The sequence below is a fragment of the Phytophthora sojae genome (assembly GCF_000149755.1).
Source record: "Phytophthora sojae unplaced genomic scaffold PHYSOscaffold_2, whole genome shotgun sequence".
Lineage (NCBI taxonomy): Eukaryota > Oomycota > Peronosporomycetes > Peronosporales > Peronosporaceae > Phytophthora > Phytophthora sojae.
The window spans coordinates 4726816-4749203 of record NW_009258116.1 but is presented as its reverse complement, the minus strand read 5'-3'; the positions used below and the strand labels follow the sequence as shown (position 1 = coordinate 4749203).

Below are 22388 nucleotides of genomic sequence, written 5' to 3'. Positions count from 1 at the left end.
CCTCCTCCATTATATCGGAATGGGTGAACGGGCCTCCTCCCCCGCGGTGGCGCCGCCATCGAGAATGCTATCAACTGGAACTATTCGAGAGGCCAGTAATTCATTCGAGTCCGCTACGAACAACAGCAGCAGCTGCACGGCGCTACCGGTTCCAGCCCACCGCCAATCGTCCACAAGGTCGATGCTGCTCAGCTCCTCGACGCCGATCCCTCCTCAGTCTCGCTCGGGTGGCCGTATCACTCCACCCGTGAGGGTTGAGATGAGCATCACGGAGCAAATTGCGAGGCAAACGCGCAAGTCCACGGTGCTCGATCCGAAGAACGCACTTCTGATCATGGCCATCCCAGACTACGACGACTACAAGATCATGCAACCGTACAGCTGCAGGTCCCTCTCCAACAAGAGCAAGTTCGTGGGTGGCCGAGACTTTATCACACGCCACAACCCGCAAGAGGTCAACGAGTTCAAGAAGCAGTACTCGCGCGATGTCGGCAACCTGAATCGACATCGGTCCATCCTGGCACCGCCGACCTCCAATCTCTCGACCACCGGCCTGTTTTCCTCTTCATCCGGGTCCATTGGTCCCCAGGGCTCGCCTTCTAGGAGCGGTAGCAGCAACAACAATCTACTGGTGAAGGACGGTGGACTATGGCGGAAGACGTTCACGTCCACTATGAAAGCCTGTTGGGTGCTCACGGACATGGGCATCCAGGCGCTTATCGGACCAGAATACAGACTAACCACGAGGACCCCAGTTCTACCTGCACTACCGTCTCCACGACCTCAGAGACCGCCGATCCTTCCTCTGTCATGCCGGTCACCTGCTACGTCGTTGAGACCCGAGACGCCATCTTCCTTGTCGGCCTTTTCAGCGCGCGAGTCAGCTCGGAAGGGGATTGGAGTGGACTTGGCGGACGAGAAGACGCTGGCAGCACTCTCGCGACTTGCAGCGAGCACTCCGAAGCCTCGCACCCCCCCCTGCTCACCTTTGAAAAGAGCCTCGAGTTTGTCGACTAAGTCGAACAGTGAGAGTGCCTCCACTCCATCAACCTGTACGGATGGGGCAGAGCTGCTCTCCCTTGCTCCCTACGCGGGCATTTCATGGGAGCGGAAGGATGAATGTGATCGGAACCAAAGCCCAGCAGCATCTCTTGAGTCAAACCCTGCAACGCAGCAGAAGAATGTCGGGGCTTCAATGTTCTCCCCTACCGAGCAACGCCTTCCCGCTGTGTCATCCATAACGCAGCATTTCGCCATGGAGGTGTCACCTCCGATGCTGGCATTGGACACTCTTCAGACTGGGCAAGTGTACCTGTTCCCGGTGCGAGTGCGGAACGTGGGCTCTCGACAGGAGCGCTTCCGTGTGAACCGAGTGACTGCCACTTGTGCCGGTTTCCAAGCTGGCATAGCTGAAGCCAGCTACCAGCGCGAATCTGCACGTCTAGCTCCGGGCTTGGCTGCGATCGTCACTGTTGCGCTCAGCTTCCACCACCCTGGTCGAGCGGCGGGCTCTCTGCGGGTAGAAGCAGAAGGCCTCGGAGCTTGCGATATTGACATCAAATGCATCGTGCGATAGAGAAGGCAGCTTTAGAAAATACACACCAGCGTATGATGCCCCGCAGTCACCTTCCATACATCAAGATGCAGGCTTTCTCGCTTCAAACGGTTTGAATTTGCGTTTGAGAAAGACTGTCACTTCACATTGAGCTCTTGGCCGAGCAGCTCTCAGTTCCAGATCTTCCTGGTGAGGCGCAGACACAGCTAGAAGAAGCAGCAACAATGCAGGTTGATCAAGATCCCGTCCAAGCGGCTGCAGGTGAGGAAGGAGTTGTCGATGTGCCTAACCAGGACGACGAAGAGCGACACTGGGGGTTTGCTGTGGGCGACGTCGTCCAAATAGCGCAAGGACGTTCTCAGAAGCGGACGTACGCGCTGTACTGTGGCCAAGGGCGTGTCATCCACGCGTGGACCCCGTCTCGCCAGAGCTTCCGCGTTCGAGTGGACTCGCTACGCGGCCTGCAGCGCGCCGGGTACAAAGCGACGGTGAGCTCGAAGGAGTTTGATGCGTTCTTTCTCCAGCTGCTCGATCTCTCTCCGTTGGCGGCAGCGGAGGTGGTTCTGCGTGCCAAAACTGCGCTGCACGCTACGACGGCTTCTCGCGTCTCGAACCTGTCGTTCATTCTCTTCGCCCGGTACGGGGACAGCATCTTCGTGCTGCTCCAGTCTCTCAAGACGGCGTACGGCATCGCCCTGCACAGGTGGGCGTTCGGGTCACCTCCAGCTTCAGAGCGCCCGGAAAGTCCACGAAGCCGCGGATCTCCGCTGGATGACCCCGTTCGCATCCACAGGCGCAGCAACGAAGGCGATGACAACGCAGCATCAGCTGAGCCAACAAAGTCTGCGATTGAGACTTTCCTCGGAACGAACGGCGAGCACCTGATCAGCGAGTGGCTGGGGAGATCGCTTGGCGAGTTTACTGGAGCTTTACGCAGGAAAAGCCCGTGGTTTACGGTTCTCATGCCGGCAGCTACCAACTGCCTGAGTAAGTTTGCATCTGCAGGAAGTACATCGCGATGAGCATCGTAGCTGACACTTGACCCAATGTGCCCAACGTAACGTAGCGCTGCTGTTTCTGCTCTACGACCAGCCTTCAGCGGAGTTCCGAGTCCGGTTCACGGCAGCCGGAGGTCTATCGGAGCGACTGGCCGGAGATCGCATGGAGTGCGGGTACGCACGATGCTCCTGGGTGGCGTTGACTTGTACTGGACAAATCATTTTAACCTGCTTGAGTTTTGTCCGCAGCGTTTGCTGGATGGACTTCACGCAGCTCAAGGTTATGGTCCTGAAGTGCTCGCACTACATGTGCGCCCCGTGCCTCGGTCTGTTGCCACGCAGAGAGTGCCCGTACTGTCGGTAAGTCCCGCCACGGCAAACGGCGTTCTCGAGTAGCCTTCAAATGCTAACTCTTATGTCTCCCTTGCTTGTCACTGAACAGTGCACCGATTCGATTCGCGTTTGAAGTCAGCGAATGCGTCAAGCAGGAGGCGTGTCGACTCATGCTGGAGGCGATGGCTCTCGAGGACAAGGCACCCGCTCCTGATCTCCAAGAAGATGAGCCAGTCGACAAGAACAACCACGCGGAAAATCCCCCGAATGTCGAAGACGAGCCCGAAACGAGCAGTTGACAAGCGATTGAAAGCACCATGCTGCCAAGCCTTCGATCTTTCCTGCACCGACAACAACCAATATAGTAAGCCACAAGACACTCAGCAACCCCACCGAAATAATGATAATGCCGACACTACGTTACCTCATACTTTTTCGCAATTCGTATCTCGAAAACATTTTTCTCATTCCTGGAAATCAATTCACTAGGATGGAGCAGATCCGGGAGCTCCCGGGCGGCAAGTTCATCCGCAAGTACTCACCCGAGCACCCGCTGTTCGATGCTGGCACGCGTCTGTGGGCGACCAAGTACTACCAAGCGCCAGAGTGCGAGAGCAGTGGGTTGTTGAGAGGACGCTCCCGAATATTGGCTCATGCGTTTTGTGAGTTTTGTGAAACAGGTCAATGGTACAGCTGGAGGAAGCTTGCGATCAAGATATCAAAGAATCCCCCGCTATAACATGTCGACTGGCCAACTGCGATGTGAGCTTCCAGTCCGTTGCGGCGTATGAGGAACACTACGACATGTACGGCCCTCCTCTTCTCGATCATCTCATTTCTTGTTGAAGCCTAAATTTTGTGGCTTATTGCGTGCATACAGGTTGCACCGCAACATTTGTCGGGAATGCTCGCGATCATTTCTGAGTCTTCGTCTATTAGATATCCACATAAGGTAAGGGTCATTGCAACAGCTTGCTTCACACCTTAGAAAGGGTAATAGGCTCACTTAGAAGCTTTATGGAACTTTCTGGTAGTGAAACCCATGATGCTTTCTTCAAAATCCTTTCGAAGAAGAAACCATTGTACGTGTGCTTGGTCGATGGCTGTCCGAAGACGTTCCAGCACGACGACAAGCGGACCCGGCACCTGATCCAAGTGCACCAGTACCCGGAGTCGTTTTCGTTCCACCAGCGACGCAACCAGAACAAGAAGAAGGGCAAGGCGGGCAAAGAGAACTCGGGTGCCAAGCAGGAACGGCCTGAGGAGCCTGACGTGGATGCCGAAACCTTGAAGAAACGCGAGGCGCGAAAGCGGAGACGACAACAGAAGAAGAAGAAGCTCTTGGAACAGGCAAAGCAAGAAGGTTCTGGCATGCAAGTGGGCGAGGGAATTCCCCGTGGTGATCCCAACATCGAATCTGCGCAGAGTGAAGTCACCGATGTCGACATGGCTGAATTGGAGGAAAGCATGCGTGAGCTTCGTATTCCCAAGAGTATTCACTTCGGTCGCAAGCGCAGAGTCTAATTCGACGCCTAGCGCTTGACCTTGCAAGATCGCTACCACCTACAGTAACGCTTTGAATTTCCAGTGTTTCCACTACTTCGGTTATACTTATGAAGTACAAACTCATGCCTCGAAACCAAGACTTAGTTGTGCATTCGAGCAAACATCGCTACACACCTTAGCTTTAGTTCACCCAACGGGCTACTGCATCGTCAAAAAGCTACTACTCCTCGAACTTCATGGAGAACAGCTCCCCGTACTTTGACGGAAAATCCGAGAAGAGCTGTCCGACACGGCCTGAGTTCACCACCGTAGTAGCCAAAGCTCGAATATCCGCTGCCTTGACCACCTGCGTGTGATCTTGCTTGACCCATTCGTACAGTTCGCGAGGTGAAGCATTTTCTGGTAGCTTGCCGATGTACGGGGTGCAGTTGAGTGGCGTGTTCTGCTGGATCCGCTAGCTCTCAGCGAGAGACCCGCAGTCAACAGGGTCAAAGCCGATGGTAGTCATAAACGCACTCACTTCCTCCTTAGCGTTGGCGTTATCACCTGCAATGGGGAGTGCCCAGCGCTCGGGGTCGTTCTCAGGTCGAGGCCCGTAGTGGAAATGGAACTGGTCGAGGTTGTGGAATGCCTTAACCATGCTGGAGCCTTCCAAGTGACACTGAACTAGTTCACTGGTCGTGTAGAGACGCTTGTCGAGCTCTTCAAAGTATCCATCCCGCTCTGGGTAGTAGTTCATCGTATCGATGACAATCTTCCCAGCAAACGCCTTGACGGGGAGTTGGAAGGCGTTCTCCAAAGGGATAGAGACCGACACGATGTCACTTCGTTCCACTGCATCTTCGACGGTTGCTGCGCTTGCTTGAGGTCCCAGCTTCGCGACAGCGGCGGACAGAGAGGCTGGACCTCTGGAGTTGCTCAAAATGACACGGTAGCCTGCCTTGATAGCGTGCTCGGCCATGGTGGAGTTCATGTTGCCAAACCCAACGAAGCCGATCGTTTGCGTCATGACTGGAGTTTGCTGGCCTCGAGGAGGAGGGAAAGTGTGTTCTGGATTGTGTTTTCAATTATGTGGAGATAAAAGACCATGGCAGTGCAGGATTGCATCACTCCGAAGCACCACGCAGGACTTGATGACGTCAGTGATAACCTCACGTAAACTGACTTACTACTGTAGTACCTAAAGTAAGTTACCCTGACTTGGGCGGAAACAAGACGGCTCTCACCTCCTGGTGATAATCGCTTCGAAGACAAAGCAGCAGTGGCCGCCACTGGCTAAAGCGGAAGTTTCGAATAGGCTCTCGAATGAGCTTGAGGAAAGGCGAGAGGCTTTGAGAGTTGTGGCTGGCCGTCAGCTCCCGCATTGTTGGCTCTAAGTGCTTCAAAATCGCGACTATGATGTACACCTGCCAGCAAGATGGTAAAAATTCACGCATCGTTAGTGCTCCTATTTCATAAACAACCATGCGTCAGGTCCTGCCTACCTGGAACTCAACTCCATACAAAACGCTGAAGTAGGTGTAGAGTACGATGTTTTCCCAGTCGAAATAATTCCAAAAGCTTTGGCTGTGCCAACGCTGCACGAGACTCAGAAGCGAGCAGTGGCATCGATCGATGGTTCGCAAAACCTGTCGCGAGAAAGGAACAGACGATAGTAAGTAGGGAATACTTCATCGGTGTTGACAGTGTAGTGTAAACCTACCAGTGGAAACTCTCGCTCCAGTATGAGCTCAACCCCTTCAGCAATCAACATTGCTGGTGATACTTCATTCACTCCGTCAGCTTCATTACCTCGCTTAGCAGCACTTCTTGGCCAGAGGAAGCAACCTGACGGAGTGGTAAGACAATGCGATAGGAATCGCAGGATATCTGCTTCGTCGTAGGTTGGATACAATATCATCAACACCGTAACCGGAAAACAGTCCATGGCCGCCTTGCCGAACTTTTTCACGATACAGTGTAGCAAGGTGGGCGAAGATTCTAGTGATAAACCACTTGTGTAGTTCTTGTAGAGCCGATTCATGAGTTTTCGCCCCGAATCCGTCGGAAAGAACTCTGCAGCATCTTGTCCCGAGTAAACACCGGTGTTGCCATCCAACGCCCCGATGTTAGAAACGTCTAAACGACTGCGGTTGCTAGGTACGAGGCTGTACACGAGTTTTGCGAAGACCTCGGTGAACGCAGCCGCTGATCTGGAAGTGCCGGAAGTTGTTGAGACCACGAGTTTACTTTCCAGCTCGTTAACCATCTCCCACGAAGCTTGCGAGATCAGCACAAAATCCATGGGCACTGACGAGCCGCTCTTGACGCCATCGTGAATCGCTTGGAGTATTTTATCTCGCAGCGTAACGATGAACTCTGAAGCGTGTTTAACTTCCGATTCTTTGACGTTAGCTGCCGTACTGCCATTCTGCCGGGAATACCCATCGAAGGCGCAAAGCTCACACCGAGGGATTCTCTCACCCGCGCCTCCAACAAACTCGAACTCGTAGCAAAGTTGCTTCTCAAGCAGCGAACACGAGCCTAGAATCTCGCTATCACCACACAACACATCACGTTGCTGTACACTCTTGGCATCAAGGTTTAATAACTTGAGCTCTGCAATCAGACCACTGCACTCGAGCAACGCTGGGACGCTTGAAACGAGCGAGAGAACCAGCGAAAACGCCACACAGCAGGTATCTTCAGCATCGCACGATCTCATACACTCCCCTTTCACGTGGCGTGTCAGAGCCCTCGAAAGGAATTCAACCAACAGGCCGCACTCATTTAAGAGCAAGGACGACGAAGCGTACTGCGTACTCAAACAGCATTGCAATAGACGTAGGCGCCTAACCAGGTGGGTTAGCTGGGGAGGACATTCATGCTCGGGGCTGTTTATTGCCACTGCGAAGTCGGCACTCTCTCGAAATTGCGCGATAACCCGATATATGGTTGTTTGTACCCCATCGAGGCTGAAACAAGCCTTCGCGGATGCTGGAGCGCATAAGCAGGCCAAAAGTTCTCGGAAATCAATTGTTGCAAACCCCTGCCATTTGTCGTTCATTTCGAGCAAGTAGGTATTCAATATTGATGTATCGTGGGCGTAGCGAATTCCAGGCACGGAACTGCCCAGCGCACGGACGTTATGGCCACGGAACTGCAGCTCGTGATCTTGCGTGGATATTACGTTGCGACCTTCCCAAAGTTCACTGACAAGCCCAACTTCTTGCGCTATTCTGAATGTCTGTGGGATTAATGTCAAATCCGTGATCGACTTCAAGAGTTTCTTGTGATAACCCTCATAAATCAGTCTTTCACTCGGAGACCACGTTTCCTTCCTCCAGAATTGTAAGACGCGCTTGCACGTCTCAAAAATTAGCTTTGTGTTGTCAATGCTTGGTACTGGAGCCTTGAAATTGGTCACAGTCATGCTCTGCAGGATCATGTTTACCAGTAGCAGCCCAGTCAGTCGAATCGATAGTTTGCTAAGGGCACCACTCCGGATTCTTTTTGACACGCTGCCAACGACCAAATCGCATACTTCGGTGATGTCTTTCTGTTGCCTAAACGGAAACCATGGACTGTTCTCTTCAGATTCTTTCATGCTGGACAAAATGTCCATCCAACCAGAATCAATGACCTGCAAGTACGCAAGGGATTAATATCTACTAAGTACAGCACAGCCATGAACAAAAATAATACCGAGAAAAATATATTGGCAACGTACCATTACAAGCCCTGCGGTTAGATCACCGCCGCATGCTGCATGAAGATATGTTGCAACACTGTTAGAGATAGCCTTTGTCCACAGGTCGTCGTATGAATCTTTTACGATCGTTTGCGAATGTCTGGGTATCGTCACGATTACCTACAGCAAATAATATTATACAATCAAACAAAGATCAGCACCTCAATTGAATAATGTTGTGACAAATAACCAGCATTGAGGAAATGTGCCAGTACCGATGTGATTGATAGGATGAGTGCGTCAATAACACCCGAACCGAGGTACTCGTAGTCAGCGTCCAGTTCCTCATGTTGCTCCTGGTATATCGCTTCAGGCTGCACTGAGCGGAAAATTGAGTCGTTCTCGGCCGCAATGATCTCCAGGGCCGGCCTCCCCCAGGAGGTATGTCGTTGCTTGATGTAGGTGTGTGCAGACACACGCCTCCATCGACTTAAAAGCTCTCGACCCTCTTGGTACTCGCAGACGTATGATAGAACAGCCAGTGCCTACGACAAGAAACCCATGGAGAAACGAATTAGCCAGCGGTGAACTATCTGAAAATACAAAACCAACTTACACTCTGAACAGCGCGTTTTTCAATGACGTCGGTTGCGGACGTTGTCGATTTTATCAAAGCCAAAGGCCGAACTCGAGACATGTACTGAAGTAAATCAGCGATGAAACCCGACTCCTCCATCGCTACAAACAGTTGCCGTGCACTTGGGCAATTTAGTAGCCACAATCTAACCCATTGCATGGGGCAATCATCGATCAAGGCCATCATCAGAAGAGGATTGGCACGCTTTGCTTCGACTTCAGTCTCCGTCTTGGAGTACATCGTCAGGAGATCAAACGTCGAGAACATCACTCGAGCGAGTGCATCAGCTGAAAAATACACCCAGTGCCGCGTAACTCGGCAAATCAGCGCGTGCAAAACACGAAAGCAATCCAAAACGGCAATAGAGTGCGCATCGGCACTTTCAAAAAGGCTCTGGCGATCCAAGTTCAGTTTGTCCGAATTCAATTGCAACCCCATAAACTCGAGGACAGCTCCATACAGTTCCAGAAATTGAGCAGCGTCCTCAATTTGGCTCATCAGGTCGAATATAACCTTTTTAGCACGTTCGGCAGTATCGCATTTTTCTCCCCGGATATCAACATCGAGGAACAACCCGACAGTCGCAGAACACGCAGCAAGGAATACTGGTCCAGAGTGAACGATCTCCACAATGGGCACCTACACAGACCACGCACAGTGACGTTGTGAAAAATCTGGTACGCTTCGAAGCCAAAAGAGCCAACATTTTCCTCTTACCTGCATCAACTCGTCCAGCGCCACCGCACGTTCCAGCGCATCAGTGCTCTGCATCCGTATAACCGTCCCAGGAAAATCCTCCATGCACGGAAAACTGTATCCCAATTCACAGATCACAACCAGTTAGTCGATATAAACCCTCGTGTTCCCCTGTTGGTATTGCCCAATTAATCGCCCACCTCATTGCGGACCTGGACACATCGTCCAGATCATCGTCGAACGTGAGCACCTCGAAGGAGCAGCTCTCCGACTCCTCAGCCCTTTCAGCTTCTCGTTCCTCGTCCGACTTCGGTTGCATCTCTCTCGAGTCCGCCAGCTTCTGCAATTTGTCCCAGAATTGATCCAGGAAGTGCTCGTCTGTACCTTCAAACCCCCTTTTGTTCTCCTTTTCAGCACTCAGCAGACGCGTCAACCTGGCCACCTCCTGCTCCACATCGCTTCTCAGTTGTCTCAAGGCGCCCTCCAGCTCGCTGCTCTTCTCCACATGAGCTTTGGCACTTGCAACAACTTGCACAGGGTCCTGCGGCTCCTCAGAGGCCGCAGATCTCACCGCGTCTCGCACGCAGCCGCCCACCCGCGTCTTGAGCACGTTCCGGATGAACTTCACCACTTGCAGCTGCCAAAAAGACGGCTCTTGACTCTGCAGAGCCAGCAGCGTCGACTGGAAAAGCTGCAGCAGGCCTCCGAGCTGCCACAAGTCGAACGCATGAGCCAAAAATCGCCTAAACCAAAGCGCAGTTCACTACGTAGATGACAAAGAACACGTACCGGTGCGTCCTCTAGCAGCGGGAACAGCGTTTGATCTACGAGAGAGCGCTGCTGCCGCAGGAGCTCCTCCAGAGCACCGGTAGCTTCGAGCGTCGCCATTGTTGCCACAAATGACGCTTCAACTGTCCACATATCTTTTGAGCAGTCACAGATCAGATATCCAACCCCAAATAGGTTTCCAAATGTACATAGAAGTTACATTCCAAAATCCAGATATACCACAAATACGCATTTTACCACAATTAACTACCCAAATCATGGCGCGGTGGCAGCTTGCGCTGGTCGCGGCGGCCGTGCTGCTGTGCCAAGCGGGCTTCTTCTACCTGCAGGCGTGGCGCTGCGAGCTGCAGGTCCAGCGGGCGGCGGACGATGCGGACTCACTTCGGGTGCTGGTCGTGACGGACGTGCATCTGCTGGGCAGGAGGAGGCGCTCGGGCGCCGAGCGGCTCTGGGTGGACTGGCAGGTGCGCGCGTCCGCCCGGGCGGCCGTTGACGTGCACAAGCCGGAGGTGGCGCTCGTGCTGGGCGACCAATTCGACGAAGGCAGCCGCTGGACGCCCGACGCACACTGGGACGAGTATGCGGACAGGTTCTTCAGTGCCTTCGCCAGCTTCCTGCCGCTCAAGACGCTGTACTTGGTACGGGATTGAGATTGGGACGAGGGTGATGGCAATGGAGGTGACGCTGACGCTGTGTATGACTGTCTAGGTTGGCAACCACGACACGTCATTCGGCCGGGAGATGCGGATCGAGGACCTCAAGCGCTACGAAGTCACGTTCGGAGCTGCCAACCGCATCGACGAGATCGGGGGCCACACATTCGTGAGTCTCAACACAATGGCGCTGGACTCGGACGTAGCGAGCGAGGCAGTGAGGACAGAGGCGCGAAGGTGCAGCACTACATTAACCTGCGTACTTTGGGGATAGAACGTGGTCTTTACGTGGTTATGCTGTCTTTGCTGTTGCAGCTTCCTGGAGAGCGTTAACTTTGCCGATCTGCGAGCGCGCGCGCCTGGCAGTGTCATCTTGCTCACGCATTTGCCGCTCTTCCGCATGGACGATCTCCAGTGCGGGGAAGAGCGACTGCGCGAGTCGGGTCATGTCACGTACGAGCACCCGGGCTTCAAGTACGAGACCCACCACCACGTGCTCTCGCGCGCGCTGTCAGCGGAGCTGCTGGACAAGGTGCAGCCGAGCCTGGTGCTCTCGGGCCACACGCACGCCTGGTGCGAATACCAGCACCCCGACGCGGTGGCCATGGAGTACACCGTCCCGGCGTTCTCGTGGGGTCAGCGTCCCGACCCAAGCTACGCGCTGTTGCGGCTGCCCCGGGCGGGCCTTGCTGGCATGAAGCGACCACCGAAAGTCACCGCGTGCCGCTTGCCGAGCGAACCACTCACCTTCGCAACGTACGCCGCGACAGTCGCGACCATCGTGCTGACAAGTGTTGTCAGGTTCGTGCTGGCGAGGCAAGCGGCGCCCAAGACCAAGGGCGCGTAAGAATTTCTGGCTCAGAATGACGCCGATGCTCAGCGAGTGGTGGGTGACGAGGACGCTGAGCTGATCGTTTTCGTCCATGTCCGTCCACTGCTGAGGTGAGAGCAACACACGGCAACTGTAGCTACCGATTTCAACTTGAAGCGCTCCGGTATCCATCCGGCCCGTCAAAACTTGGGTCAAGTCTTGGACCGAGCGCCAAGCTGGACGCGGCCGAACAAGGAGGACGGTCTCAGCTACAGGAAGGTGCTTTGGTCATGGCAGTAGCGCGCGCAATCGGGGCTCGGCTGCTTGCGCGTTTAACAAGTGAAGACACGTTGAAGACCTTGCGTCGCGCTTGCATTGCATTTCCACCCACGACGCGACCACGACTCGTTTGCACCGCACATTGACGGGCCAAAAGGTGATCGCTGACCTGCTTTAACTAGTCCTGTCAACCTTACCTTACAAACCTCCAACCTCCCACAGGTTAAGGTAAGGTTAATCTCACCTTCCTAACCTCCCTAACCTCCCCTATACAAAACTCAGTATAATGGAAAAAGCCGGGACCAAACTCCCAGCCAACTCCAGTACTACTGGCGGGCACGGAGCTGGTAGTGGGCGTACAGTACCTTGGGCGTGGCTGCAGCTTCCAGCCTGCACGAACGCAGCATATTGCAGAACAGATTTCTAAGCCTCACCGTTTGATCTACCAATAATGTGAACTTCTACAGTGTAGTAGTAAAACAATTCACCTTTTATTGTGCCTTTCAATCCATTTACTTCAGAAGTACAAACATGTGTAGCTAGTTCCCGAACCACCACGCCAATTCCATCGCACGTCGGCTGGTTCAGCAGCCAGAGAGAGAGTAGTGCGTCCACCTAGGTAGCCCGGTGGACGTAGCGAGAGAGATCAAAGTGCGAGGCAGACACGTCAACACTACCAGACAGCTACTGGCCGTCGGACCAGACGTCCTCGGATAGGAACGGTGGGGAGGACACATTATCGGCGACCGTCACCCCCGGATAGGGTCTTTGGGCTGTGTCCCGCAGGTAATCCGTATTTCTCTATCTACTTCGAGTTCAGGAGCTCAAGCCTGAGTGCGGCGAGCGAACTCCTTCGCCCTTACGATCATGGCAGGCTCTGGCCACAGTCCCCACCACCCTACTGTGTTACGCCCTCATCGTGCACCAATCGTCCTAATCTCTGCCTCACCTTGCTGCTGCCAGTTTGGACATACCTGCCTCTGATGTTGCTCTTGCCCAGACTGTGTATGCGACACCGGCCACTACTCAAACGGAGCTGGATGCCCGCACTTCCTCGCTGGCGCTGCCGCATTCAGAGACACCCAGCCAGCTTTTTGCGCTCGGAGTTGTAGCTGCGTCAGCCCGCAACCAAGACTCACATCGCCGCGTTGGGAATCAGAAGAAGAAGGCCAATACTGGTGAAACGTCTATCGCTACGAAGCAACCCTCCTTTGCGTGGACGACTGCAGCAGCTGATGCCCTGCTGCGGGCTCGTTTTGACACGGCTGCAACTTTCTTCTCAAAGCTATGCTGCCGTACTTTGGCAGCAGCAAACAGAACACCTTGATCTCGTAGTAAACCAGCAGCAATACGTAGGAAAGTTGGCTTGGTGCAGCGAAGATTGTCTTCAAACCAACTTGCATACGCGGCTGTCTGTAGCATGGGCTCAAAGTGCAGTGAGGTCACGGTACGAATCTGTTCCTTAGGGCCTTGCGGCGCATCGTCGGATTCTCCTGATAGGAGGACTGCAACCTGTGCGACAGCTGAGCGTGTAGCAACCAGTACAGCTTCCTCTTCGTTCATTGTGTGTGCGGCTGAACTGCCTCAATCTCCAGCTACTTTCTCCTTCTCCAGCTCCCAGAGCTGGAGAAGGAGACGGGGTAATTCTCCAGTTGTCACGTTGTGAACTAAACTATTTTGACCAATCAAAAGTCAAGAAATAGAGTTGATGAGAGGTCATCTCCATCTCCAGCTACCCAGCGAACACGCTCTAAAAATGAATCGTGAATTTAATAACAAAAGAAATTACAAAATACGCCCGTAGTTTACATTTTGGTACATTCAGAATCCTCCAAGTAGAAACTGGGTGTGTCATGCCGCTGCGCGCACCTCCTGACGGCGGGGATAAGGTCGCCAAGGGCTCCCCGCATGAACGCAGGACAGAGTACGGCACCTTCTCCGCCTCGAGCGAGCTCAAAGACACAGAGAAGTCCGCCGCTAGTGCCTCCCAGAAGCGCCCAAACCCAGCATCCGCCAATGCAACAGAGAAGTCGCTGCCGTCTCTGCATCCCGAGTCGCCGGCCACCGCCTGGTGGCGCAAACTCTTCTTCGAGTTCTTCGACAAGAAGCAGCTGGACAGCGAACTGGACGCGAGCCAGGTGTGGGAGCTCACGGCGGAGCACACGAGCGCCGAGGCCGCGGCGGCCTTCCGACAGGTCTGCGCGCAGAGCCGCCAAGGCCGCAGCAGGTGCAGGATCAAGAGCGCAATCATTCGCACACACTGGTGGAAGCTCGTGGCCTGCTGGGCGCTGCAGCTCGCCAGCCTGCTCTGCGACGCATGCACGCCTGTGCTGCTGTACATGCTACTGGCTATGGCCATCTCCAGGGAGTACACACAGACGCAGATCTACGCGCTGTTGGGATTATTATATGTGACGGCTCTGGGTGAAGTATTGCTGCATTGCCACAGCCACTTTATGGGCTTCAAGATCAATATTAAGATCGTGGGGGCGCTGAGAGCGCTGGTGTTTGAGAACACCATTAGCCAGCCGGAGCATATCCCGGGCCATGCAGTCGGGAGCTACGACAGTGAGAGCGGCAAGAAGAGGATGGCGGAGGTGGCGCATTTGTACGCGGAAGACGTGGCCAATGTGGCGCGCATGGTGACGCACATGCAGTTCCTGTGGCGCAGTGTGCTGCAGATTATATTCGAGCTGTGCATCCTCGTGCAGGTGATTGGGATCAGGTTCAAGCCTGTCGCTATCGCCTTCCTGTTTATGGCAGTGTTTGCTAAGTTCCTCTCCGCGGCGGGCAGTCGACTGCAACGCAAGCTGCAGAAGAAGATCGAAGCGCGGCTGAATGTAATTCATGAGTGCTTTAAGGGCATCCAGATGGTCAAACTCAATGCGTGGGAGGACAAGATGCAGTGCAAGATTGAACACGCGCGGAAAGAGGAAAACCGCGAGCGTCGCAGGGTTAATGTCGTGGCTGCGTTGCAGTACTGCGTCGGAGTGGATTCACCCAACTTGGCTTCAATCTTTATCTTCGGGTGGGTCGCGCTGCAAGATACCAGCGCGCTTTCTCCAGCGCGGGTGTTTCCAGCGCTATTGCTTCTCCGTCGGATCAAGACGCATTTCTCCAACACTGCGCGGCTCTTTGACGTCGCCAGCAAGGGCCAGGCATCCCTTTGCAAGATCGACTGCTACCTCAACGAGTGCGACGTAAAGTCTTGTGCACAAAACGAAGCCGAAAAGACTCGAGATATGCAGCTTAGCAACGTGGGGTCTAACGGGCCTGAAACAGTGATGGCGATGGAACATGCCTGCTTTGGTCAATCGTCAGAAGAAGGGAAGGCACTGTTGGCCAACGTTTCGTTTCGCCTACGACGGGGGCAGTTGGCTATGCTTCAGGGGAAGGCAGGAGCTGGCAAGTCCACGCTACTCAATGCGTTGTTGGGCAATACCAAATGCATCGATGGAGACGTTTTTGTAGCGCAAGATTGCAAGATTGCGTACTGTGCGCAGGAGCCGTGGTTGCAGACACTCAGTATCCGCGACAACATTCTATTTGGCTCGGAATTTGACAGTCAAAAGTACTGGTGCGTGGTCGAGGCCTGCTGTCTGAAGGATGACTTGCGGATGCTCCCAGAGGGTGATAGCACGCATGTCGGGCCGAAGGGAATCAATCTGTCTGGTGGGCAAAAAGCTCGAATTGCACTTGCACGTGCTTGCTACGCCGATGCCGATATTTATTTACTGGACTGCCCCTTTGCGAGCGTGGATGCCATTGTCCAGAACGAGATCTTCACGAAGTGCATTGTGGAGCTGCTGCGGTTCAAGACTGTGTTGATGGTCACACACAATCGGGAGCTTTCGTCGTCGAGCTTTGTAGATCACGTTCTTCGCGTCAAAGATCTCACGGTTGTGGTCGAGTCGGCCGAAAAGGGCTGGGATGTCGGTCGTCATCCGTCGAGGAGAGTGGATCCGAGAAATTCGCTCCCGCCATGGCGAGGTGAAAGCAAGCAGGATGGCCAGAAAAAGAGTGCACAACAACCTCGGGGTCTAGCGCTTTGGCAACCCGTTGCATTGCCGCTATCCTCCGCTGCTGTACTTGTCAAGCCAGTTGCATCAAAAGCAGTCGCCACTTCAAGCAGCACTCAAGTACCAGTGACATCGGAGTGTGTCGGGATTAAAGTGGCGAGGAAGTTCAAGTGGAAGGAAGAATGGTTTTCTCTCAAGACGTGGAAAATGCTGCTCAAAGGTGGCAAGTGCATGCGATACCACGTCCCTGCCAAATTCTTCCTCTTTCTTTACGCATTCGCTGTCACATCGAAGGACGTCTTTCTTATGAAGTGGAGTGACCGCGTCGACCATGGAGACGTCTCGAATATGGACGGCTCTGCAAAAGTTTATGGGGTTCTGGTGCTTAGTTCAATGGTTTCGGGGTTTGCCAGCTCGGTCCTGCATGCGCACGCTATGGCCAACTCCGCCAACAGAATGTTTCACGAAATGACAGCAGCACTATTGCGTGCACCGATGACGTTCTTCTACTCGACGCCTGTGGGGGAGCTCTTCAATAGATACTTCAATGATATTCGCGTTCTGGATACAACCTTCGCGTTGGCCTTTATGGCCATGTTCCGTTCGGCCGTGACGATTCTCGCTGCTGATGGGATTCTTTGGTACTTCACGGGTGTCGCTGGTACTAGCATTATCCTGATCGTGTTGTACGTGGTGAAAGAGTTCATGACGCTCGGCTTCCTGGTGGGGCTTCTGCGGCTCTCTTTCCGTGCCGAAGCTGCGAATCTAAATTTCATCTCAGAAGCGCTGGACGGTTCCGCGACAATCCGCGCGTTTGGTCGGCAGCAGATCAACCGTTTCCGCGTGGAGCATGGAGTGTTATCCGATGAACTGATGAAGGGGCAGTATCACACGGAGGTGTTCAACCGATTCGTGTTGATCCGCTGCGACCGTGTGCTGGGTATTCACATGCTACTGCTGATGTTCTTGCTATCGATGCACAATATCTCGCCGGCTGAGCTGGGACTCATGCTTTACTACGTGTTCACCATCAACTCGGACGTTTACACGCTCAGTTCCAAGCTGCTTGAAGTCGCATTGTGTCTGTTAAATGTTGAGCGAGTGCGCAAGTACGGACTGATTGAGCCGGAACTGCAAAGCTACGAAGGTAACCCGTTGACGATTCCAGCGAGCTGGCCTCACCGTGGTGATGTTGTATTCGAGAAGGTATCCTTCAGCTATGCGAGCTCGTCCAGTGACGAGAAAGCAGCTCTGGCACTTTGCGATGTCAGCTTTTCCGTGAAGGGAGGTGAAAAGGTTGGCGTGGTTGGCCGCACCGGGTCGGGGAAGAGTTCGCTGGCGATGGCGCTGTTCAGGGTTCACCCGTTGACAAAAGGACGGATTATTGTCGACGGCCTTGATGCATCGCTGCTGAGCTTGAGCGCGCTGCGCACTAATGTGTGCATCATCCCGCAGTCGCCTCTGTTCTACAGGTGCTCGGTTCGCAATTATCTGGATCCGTTTAACGAGTTCGGCGACGTGGCGTTGCTGAACGCGCTACGTCGTTGCGGACTGAAGGGTAGCATGGCAAACTTGGAAGCGGAGCTGTCCGACAATGGTGAGAATTGGAGCTTGGGAGAGCGTCAAATGCTGTGCCTTGCACGTGCCGTGCTGCGACCGGCACGTATCGTGGTGCTGGATGAGTCGTTTTCTGCTGTGGACCAAGCCAACCAATCTACACTGCTCAACGTGCTCGATACGGCTTTCCGCGACTCGACTCTGTTCCTCATAACCCATCGCCTGGACGACGTGCTCCAGTTCGACAACATCCTTGTCATGAAGGAAGGACGAGCAGTGGAATTCGGGCCTGCAGAAGACCTTGCGGCTGACCCTGGCAGCGCGTTTTATGAATTTTTGGAGACAACGCTGCTGACATACTAGCAAGTCAAGCCCGTAGCATCACCAAGAATGGCAGAAGTGTTTCGTGTTAGTCAAGTTACCCCAGCGAGCGACCACAAATTAGCGTAACTATGTAATATACAAGTAGTAGATCCACTCATCCCAACAAACGCACACTCGAGGGAAACGCCGAACATCCCAGCTATCACTCATCGTCTCTGTGGAGGAGGTGTTTCGCTCGCAGCTTCGTGGACTTGTGAATTTCCTCCGCATCCACGATCGGCAGACGGCAATACGGGCAGCACTTTTCCCCTTCCATGTTGGCCTGGACCGCAGCGTAGCACACAGCGCACGTGAAGTGGTCGCACGGGAAAGCCACCGCTCGCACGCGCAGCAAATCGGAGTAGCAGATACTGCACTGCAACTCCTCCTCCACCAGTCGGTTCGCCAGAGTATTGTGGCGATCGTCCGAGTACTTCCTCGCCGAGTCCGCCGCCGCGCGGCGTCTTCGTGTCTCAACCCAATTCTCCATCTGCGTCATCGCATCCATTGCCGCCGGCGCACTAGCTGCCGGGAGAGTATTCCACAACAGCTCCCTCGCAGCCCGACGCACCTGCTCCTCCGTCTCACTCTGGCGGTCGTTCCCTTCCTCCGACGACGCTTCTCCGTTAGATAACTCTGCTGGCATTCCAGCCGACGCCGAACCCATGGAAGCCCCCACGCCAGAGGACGTCGTGAGTGCGTCCGCCTTGGTGAACAGCGAGATGAGCCCTCCCACGACAAATCCAGCCATGCCGCCGACTACAGCGCCTACCATGGCGCCTGCCAGCACTTGGTTAGCGTTGGACGCCACCTGCGGCGACGCGCCGAAGCCGTAGCGCGCCCAGGTCACGAAGTGCTCGCAGTTGTGCGCCAAGTAGCTGTACTGCGCCTCTCCGAGCCGCGACATGGCACGACGCACCACCTCGCCCCCCTCCAGCGGCTGTAAATTGTGGTCCGCCAGCATCCTCTTGTCGAGCTCGTCTGTGAACTTCTCGGGCGGCTCGGACGCCTCAGCGGCGTTCGAGCGCTGCACGGAGCGGATCGAGTCCACGCGCACCTGGAAGTCGCGCTCCGAGGGCGACCACAAGTGCGCCACACGGTTACCGCCCACATACAGCGCCAGGTGGCTGTACTGCCCGCGGTCGAAGCGCACGACGTCGCCCAGCGCGAACGAGGGAGCCGCCATCGTAGTTCCGGCGTCTCTTCGAGGAATGGAAAATGACATGATGCCGAATATACTCGTTTAAGTTGCCAATGATACCTTGATGTCTCGAACAAGTATCGACACTTAAGTGGGCAGTAACGGTACATTCGAACTCGAGTGCATCATCGTTGCTCATTGATACAGTGTCAATGCGCAGCGCACGAGCAGCGGACCGGCTGAAGGCGGTGCGCAGCGAGCAGCCGTTCCGGGCGCAGGCCCTGCCCCCGCGACGGTACCTGTCTGCCGGGGCGAGTCCCGTGGCGCTAACGCCCAGCTTCTCGAGCCTCTCACCGCTGTACCCGCTGGCCGCGTCCCCGCACTCGGTGGTCTCCTCCGCCTCCTCTACCACGCTGGACGACGCCATCGGCCGCCTCTTCACGCGCTACTTGCCCACGTTCTTTGACTTGCTGGAGAAATACCAGTACCAAAAGGTAGAGGTTTTAGTCGTAAAATGATGGGAAATACGGTGCTAGCGATGAGGTTGTTGACGGTGTGTTGTTGTGTTGCAGGCACTGCTGATACTGGAGGATGAAGAGGAGACACAATGGAAGAGCTGGGAAGCCTTCAAAGTCATGCTGAAACTCGGTGCATCCTGTGAGAGCACGTACGTTGGGTAACGGGGGATAAGAGTGTGTTGGTTGTGTTTGTTTTTTAACTTCTGGTTGTTTGGCTTTGTTCCAATAGGTATCATTTGATGAAGTACGTGGAGGCGGAGCTGGTGCAGACCGACACGATCGAGCAGTTGTATGGGAAACTGGTTGTGCTTATGAGTCACTTGGCGGATGAGCTCAAACCGATTGTAGAGCGGCAGAGCAGACACTTTTCCGTGCATACGCCGACCCCGAGTGTCATTGGGAATAGCAATGCAGGTGTTAATGGGACTCATGCCGGGGAGGATGATAGCGGTGACAGTGGCGATTATGCCTCTGACCCCATGCTCATGATGGAGATTGCGATGTGCGGCGATATGAGCTACTATGTGGAGCTACTGGAGCAGGGTGCCGAGTTCTTTTCGGTACGTAGACCGAGATCTGTCTACGAGTCGTGTTGATAGTATGACTCCTTATTTCCCTGTTGGCGTTCAATGCAGCTTCGTGTTCCGATGATACAGATTTACCGTGGTCTCGCGCTTTCAACGGTTCCTCGTGACTATCATAGTGTACGTGAGAGCCCTACAATATATTTGCCTGCGGCTTTGGGGTGGTTTACTCACTTGATAACATGCAGATTCTGAAACGACTGGAAACCTTGCTACTACGATTCGACACTTTCGACCACCCGCTTCTGGAGACGTTAAAGCAATCAGCCATCGAGGAGCTCAGTACGGTGCACGCAGCTATTCAGTGTGAAATTCGCGTGGCGGAATACGATTTCACCCGCTCAATCGTGGCATTACACCGACTCAAGGTCCAGCTTCGCTCCTGGAGTGATCATATTGATGCTGTGTCGGACTACCCGCTTTTTGAAGGCACTGGTGTCGACTGTGGTGCTGGTGGTGATGAAGAGGGCTTACTCCTGGACGAGTCGGACGATAACTACGGCGTTACTTCGGAGTCAATCTACTCCAACACGAGTCACCAGTCCACGTCGTCCTATGCACGTGGGCCCTTGTTGAATTCAAGTATGAGCGGAGACTCGTACGGTCCAAACAGTGCCACCCCAGGTGCCGCTCCTTCATCGCTGGTTGAGTCCCTGGTATCTTATCGTGGAGGGCGTTTTACAAACGTGGGTGATACCTCCTACGACATCGCCGACGAGATGTCCTTGCTTGAAAGGCACCAGTCGGGTGTCTCGCTGAACAGCTGCTCCAGTCCAGCGTCGGAGACGCACAGCACCTTCAGGCGACTATTTTCTCACAGCAGTTTGCTGCGAAGCGGGCTGACTTCAGCTCTTCCAATTCGACGTGGGCTTGTTCAAAAGCCAGGGGATCCTTACATCAGCTCGGGTGGAGTGAACTCCTCCGTACCGACCAACACGCTTGAGCAAGCCATCTTGGGTGGAGGAGAAAATGGTACTGGAGGCAGTGGGGGTGTTGGCGTTGGCTCGTTGGGGGCGAGTCAAGGCAATGCAAGCGGCGGAGGCATGATTGGCGGAAGTACTAATCCAGTGGCGGCCGAAATGATGGCGTCTTCCATGAAGAAACAAGAGCGTGACGATGGTTTTGCACTGCCAGTTTTCCAGTGGTCCAAGCGTTTCTACCGCTCGCTTGTGGCGAAATTCACGCTCTACTTTCACCGCTGGCTCGAACCTTTCGAGAAGAAGACAGACTACCTGTCACTCGAGCTCTCGCGCTTTATCAAAACACCACTGGGGATTTCGTATCTTCAACTGATGGATGTTCTGCTGTCCAAAGGTAGGAAGGTGCAGCGTGTATTGAGTCGTTTACTTAGCTAATGGGTTTACTTGATGTGCTTCTTGGTTTGTAGCAAGTCGAGGGGATGGAAGCAAGCTTCGTGTCATGCTAATTCTTGAAACACAAGCACTCGAGAACAAGGGCGCTCACTACTATGAGAACGGATACCGGTGTCCAGGCTCAAGCAACGCGCTGTACACGCGCACGGATCAAGAGAAGCAAGACGACAAGGAGGAGCAGGAAGCCAAACAGAAGGCCATCGCTTCTGCAGGCTCTGCAGATACGTCGGGCAGAAGCAGCCGCACTCATTCGCCTGCATCTTCTAGAGGGGGAGGCGCGTCGCCAGCAAATGGACGTCGGCGGTCGCTGGATCAGCAGACGAATCACGCGTTGTTTATGCGTGTTGACCGCGAGGAGAACGAGGAGCAGAATGACTTCTCGGAGCTATGGGGGCTTCGCAGCTGGCCAGCAGTGTTTTGTTATCCTGAAGGCTCGACACTCCCGCTGGATCACTGGCCGAACATCGTTAGTCTCATCATGGATAACCGTTCTTCGCTCGACTCCGTTCGGCCTGTGTAAGTCTCCGCATCCTGAGAGCAGTATTCCTTATGACTTCGTACTTATATACTCGTTGCCTGCTGTAGGTTCATGCACGCGGAGCGGCGGCAGAAGACAACGTATCACATCTCGCGAGTGGACGAAGCCATGTACCTCGTGCTACTCGCAGAAGGAGTGAAGAAGTCTAACGAAAAGGTGGCTCAGGTACGGCATGTAGAATTCTGGTTACGATAAGGCACTTGGAAGCGAATTACACTGACGAGAAATGCTACGTGGTGATGATGATATAGGACTTCATGCAAACTGTAACTGAGAACTTGCAGCACTCGGGCGCGTTTGCACCTCGAGTTTTGGCTGCAACTTCGTCCACCACGGCATAGAAGTTCGAAAGAGCGTATCGAAAGCAT

General features: G+C 54.2%; 8 protein-coding genes across 8 annotated transcripts; 5 read left to right on the top strand and 3 right to left on the bottom strand.

Annotated features, from left to right (window-relative positions):
- Positions 1 to 64: 64 nt before the first annotated feature.
- On the top strand, positions 65 to 1576 carry PHYSODRAFT_311324 (hypothetical protein; the record flags this gene model as incomplete). Its single annotated transcript, XM_009521252.1, has 1 exon — positions 65 to 1576. One exon carries the CDS (start codon positions 65 to 67, stop codon positions 1574 to 1576), a length of 1512 nt encoding a protein of 503 aa, XP_009519547.1.
- A 1800-nt stretch (positions 1577 to 3376) lies between these two features.
- Positions 3377 to 4410, top strand: PHYSODRAFT_349884 (hypothetical protein; the record flags this gene model as incomplete). Its single annotated transcript, XM_009521251.1, has 4 exons — positions 3377 to 3503; positions 3611 to 3692; positions 3767 to 3838; positions 3921 to 4410. The coding sequence occupies 4 exons, from the start codon at positions 3377 to 3379 to the stop codon at positions 4408 to 4410; spliced, it is 771 nt and encodes a 256-aa protein (XP_009519546.1).
- A 202-nt stretch (positions 4411 to 4612) lies between these two features.
- Positions 4613 to 5401, bottom strand: PHYSODRAFT_311322 (hypothetical protein; the record flags this gene model as incomplete). The annotated part of the gene is made up of 2 exons (XM_009521250.1): positions 4613 to 4846; positions 4877 to 5401. The coding sequence occupies 2 exons, from the start codon at positions 5399 to 5401 to the stop codon at positions 4613 to 4615; spliced, it is 759 nt and encodes a 252-aa protein (XP_009519545.1).
- A 579-nt stretch (positions 5402 to 5980) lies between these two features.
- On the bottom strand, positions 5981 to 10283 carry PHYSODRAFT_478476 (hypothetical protein; the record flags this gene model as incomplete). The annotated part of the gene is made up of 8 exons (XM_009521249.1): positions 5981 to 7278; positions 7570 to 7618; positions 8102 to 8242; positions 8338 to 8418; positions 8679 to 9212; position 9381; positions 9596 to 10104; positions 10185 to 10283. The coding sequence occupies 8 exons, from the start codon at positions 10281 to 10283 to the stop codon at positions 5981 to 5983; spliced, it is 2712 nt and encodes a 903-aa protein (XP_009519544.1).
- An 83-nt stretch (positions 10284 to 10366) lies between these two features.
- On the top strand, positions 10367 to 11684 carry PHYSODRAFT_344664 (hypothetical protein; the record flags this gene model as incomplete). The annotated part of the gene is made up of 4 exons (XM_009521248.1): positions 10367 to 10378; positions 10457 to 10822; positions 10893 to 11074; positions 11153 to 11684. 4 exons carry the CDS (start codon positions 10367 to 10369, stop codon positions 11682 to 11684), a joined length of 1092 nt encoding a protein of 363 aa, XP_009519543.1.
- A 2699-nt stretch (positions 11685 to 14383) lies between these two features.
- Positions 14384 to 17717, top strand: PHYSODRAFT_482354 (hypothetical protein; the record flags this gene model as incomplete). Its single annotated transcript, XM_009521247.1, has 5 exons — positions 14384 to 14597; positions 14757 to 15120; positions 15181 to 16555; positions 16649 to 17464; positions 17526 to 17717. The coding sequence occupies 5 exons, from the start codon at positions 14384 to 14386 to the stop codon at positions 17715 to 17717; spliced, it is 2961 nt and encodes a 986-aa protein (XP_009519542.1).
- A 312-nt stretch (positions 17718 to 18029) lies between these two features.
- Positions 18030 to 19052, bottom strand: PHYSODRAFT_484187 (hypothetical protein; the record flags this gene model as incomplete). The annotated part of the gene is made up of 1 exon (XM_009521246.1): positions 18030 to 19052. One exon carries the CDS (start codon positions 19050 to 19052, stop codon positions 18030 to 18032), a length of 1023 nt encoding a protein of 340 aa, XP_009519541.1.
- A 167-nt stretch (positions 19053 to 19219) lies between these two features.
- On the top strand, positions 19220 to 22361 carry PHYSODRAFT_482732 (hypothetical protein; the record flags this gene model as incomplete). Its single annotated transcript, XM_009521245.1, has 9 exons — positions 19220 to 19501; positions 19580 to 19674; positions 19755 to 20085; positions 20161 to 20229; positions 20298 to 20887; positions 21143 to 21423; positions 21497 to 21998; positions 22068 to 22185; positions 22272 to 22361. 9 exons carry the CDS (start codon positions 19220 to 19222, stop codon positions 22359 to 22361), a joined length of 2358 nt encoding a protein of 785 aa, XP_009519540.1.
- Positions 22362 to 22388: the final 27 nt, after the last annotated feature.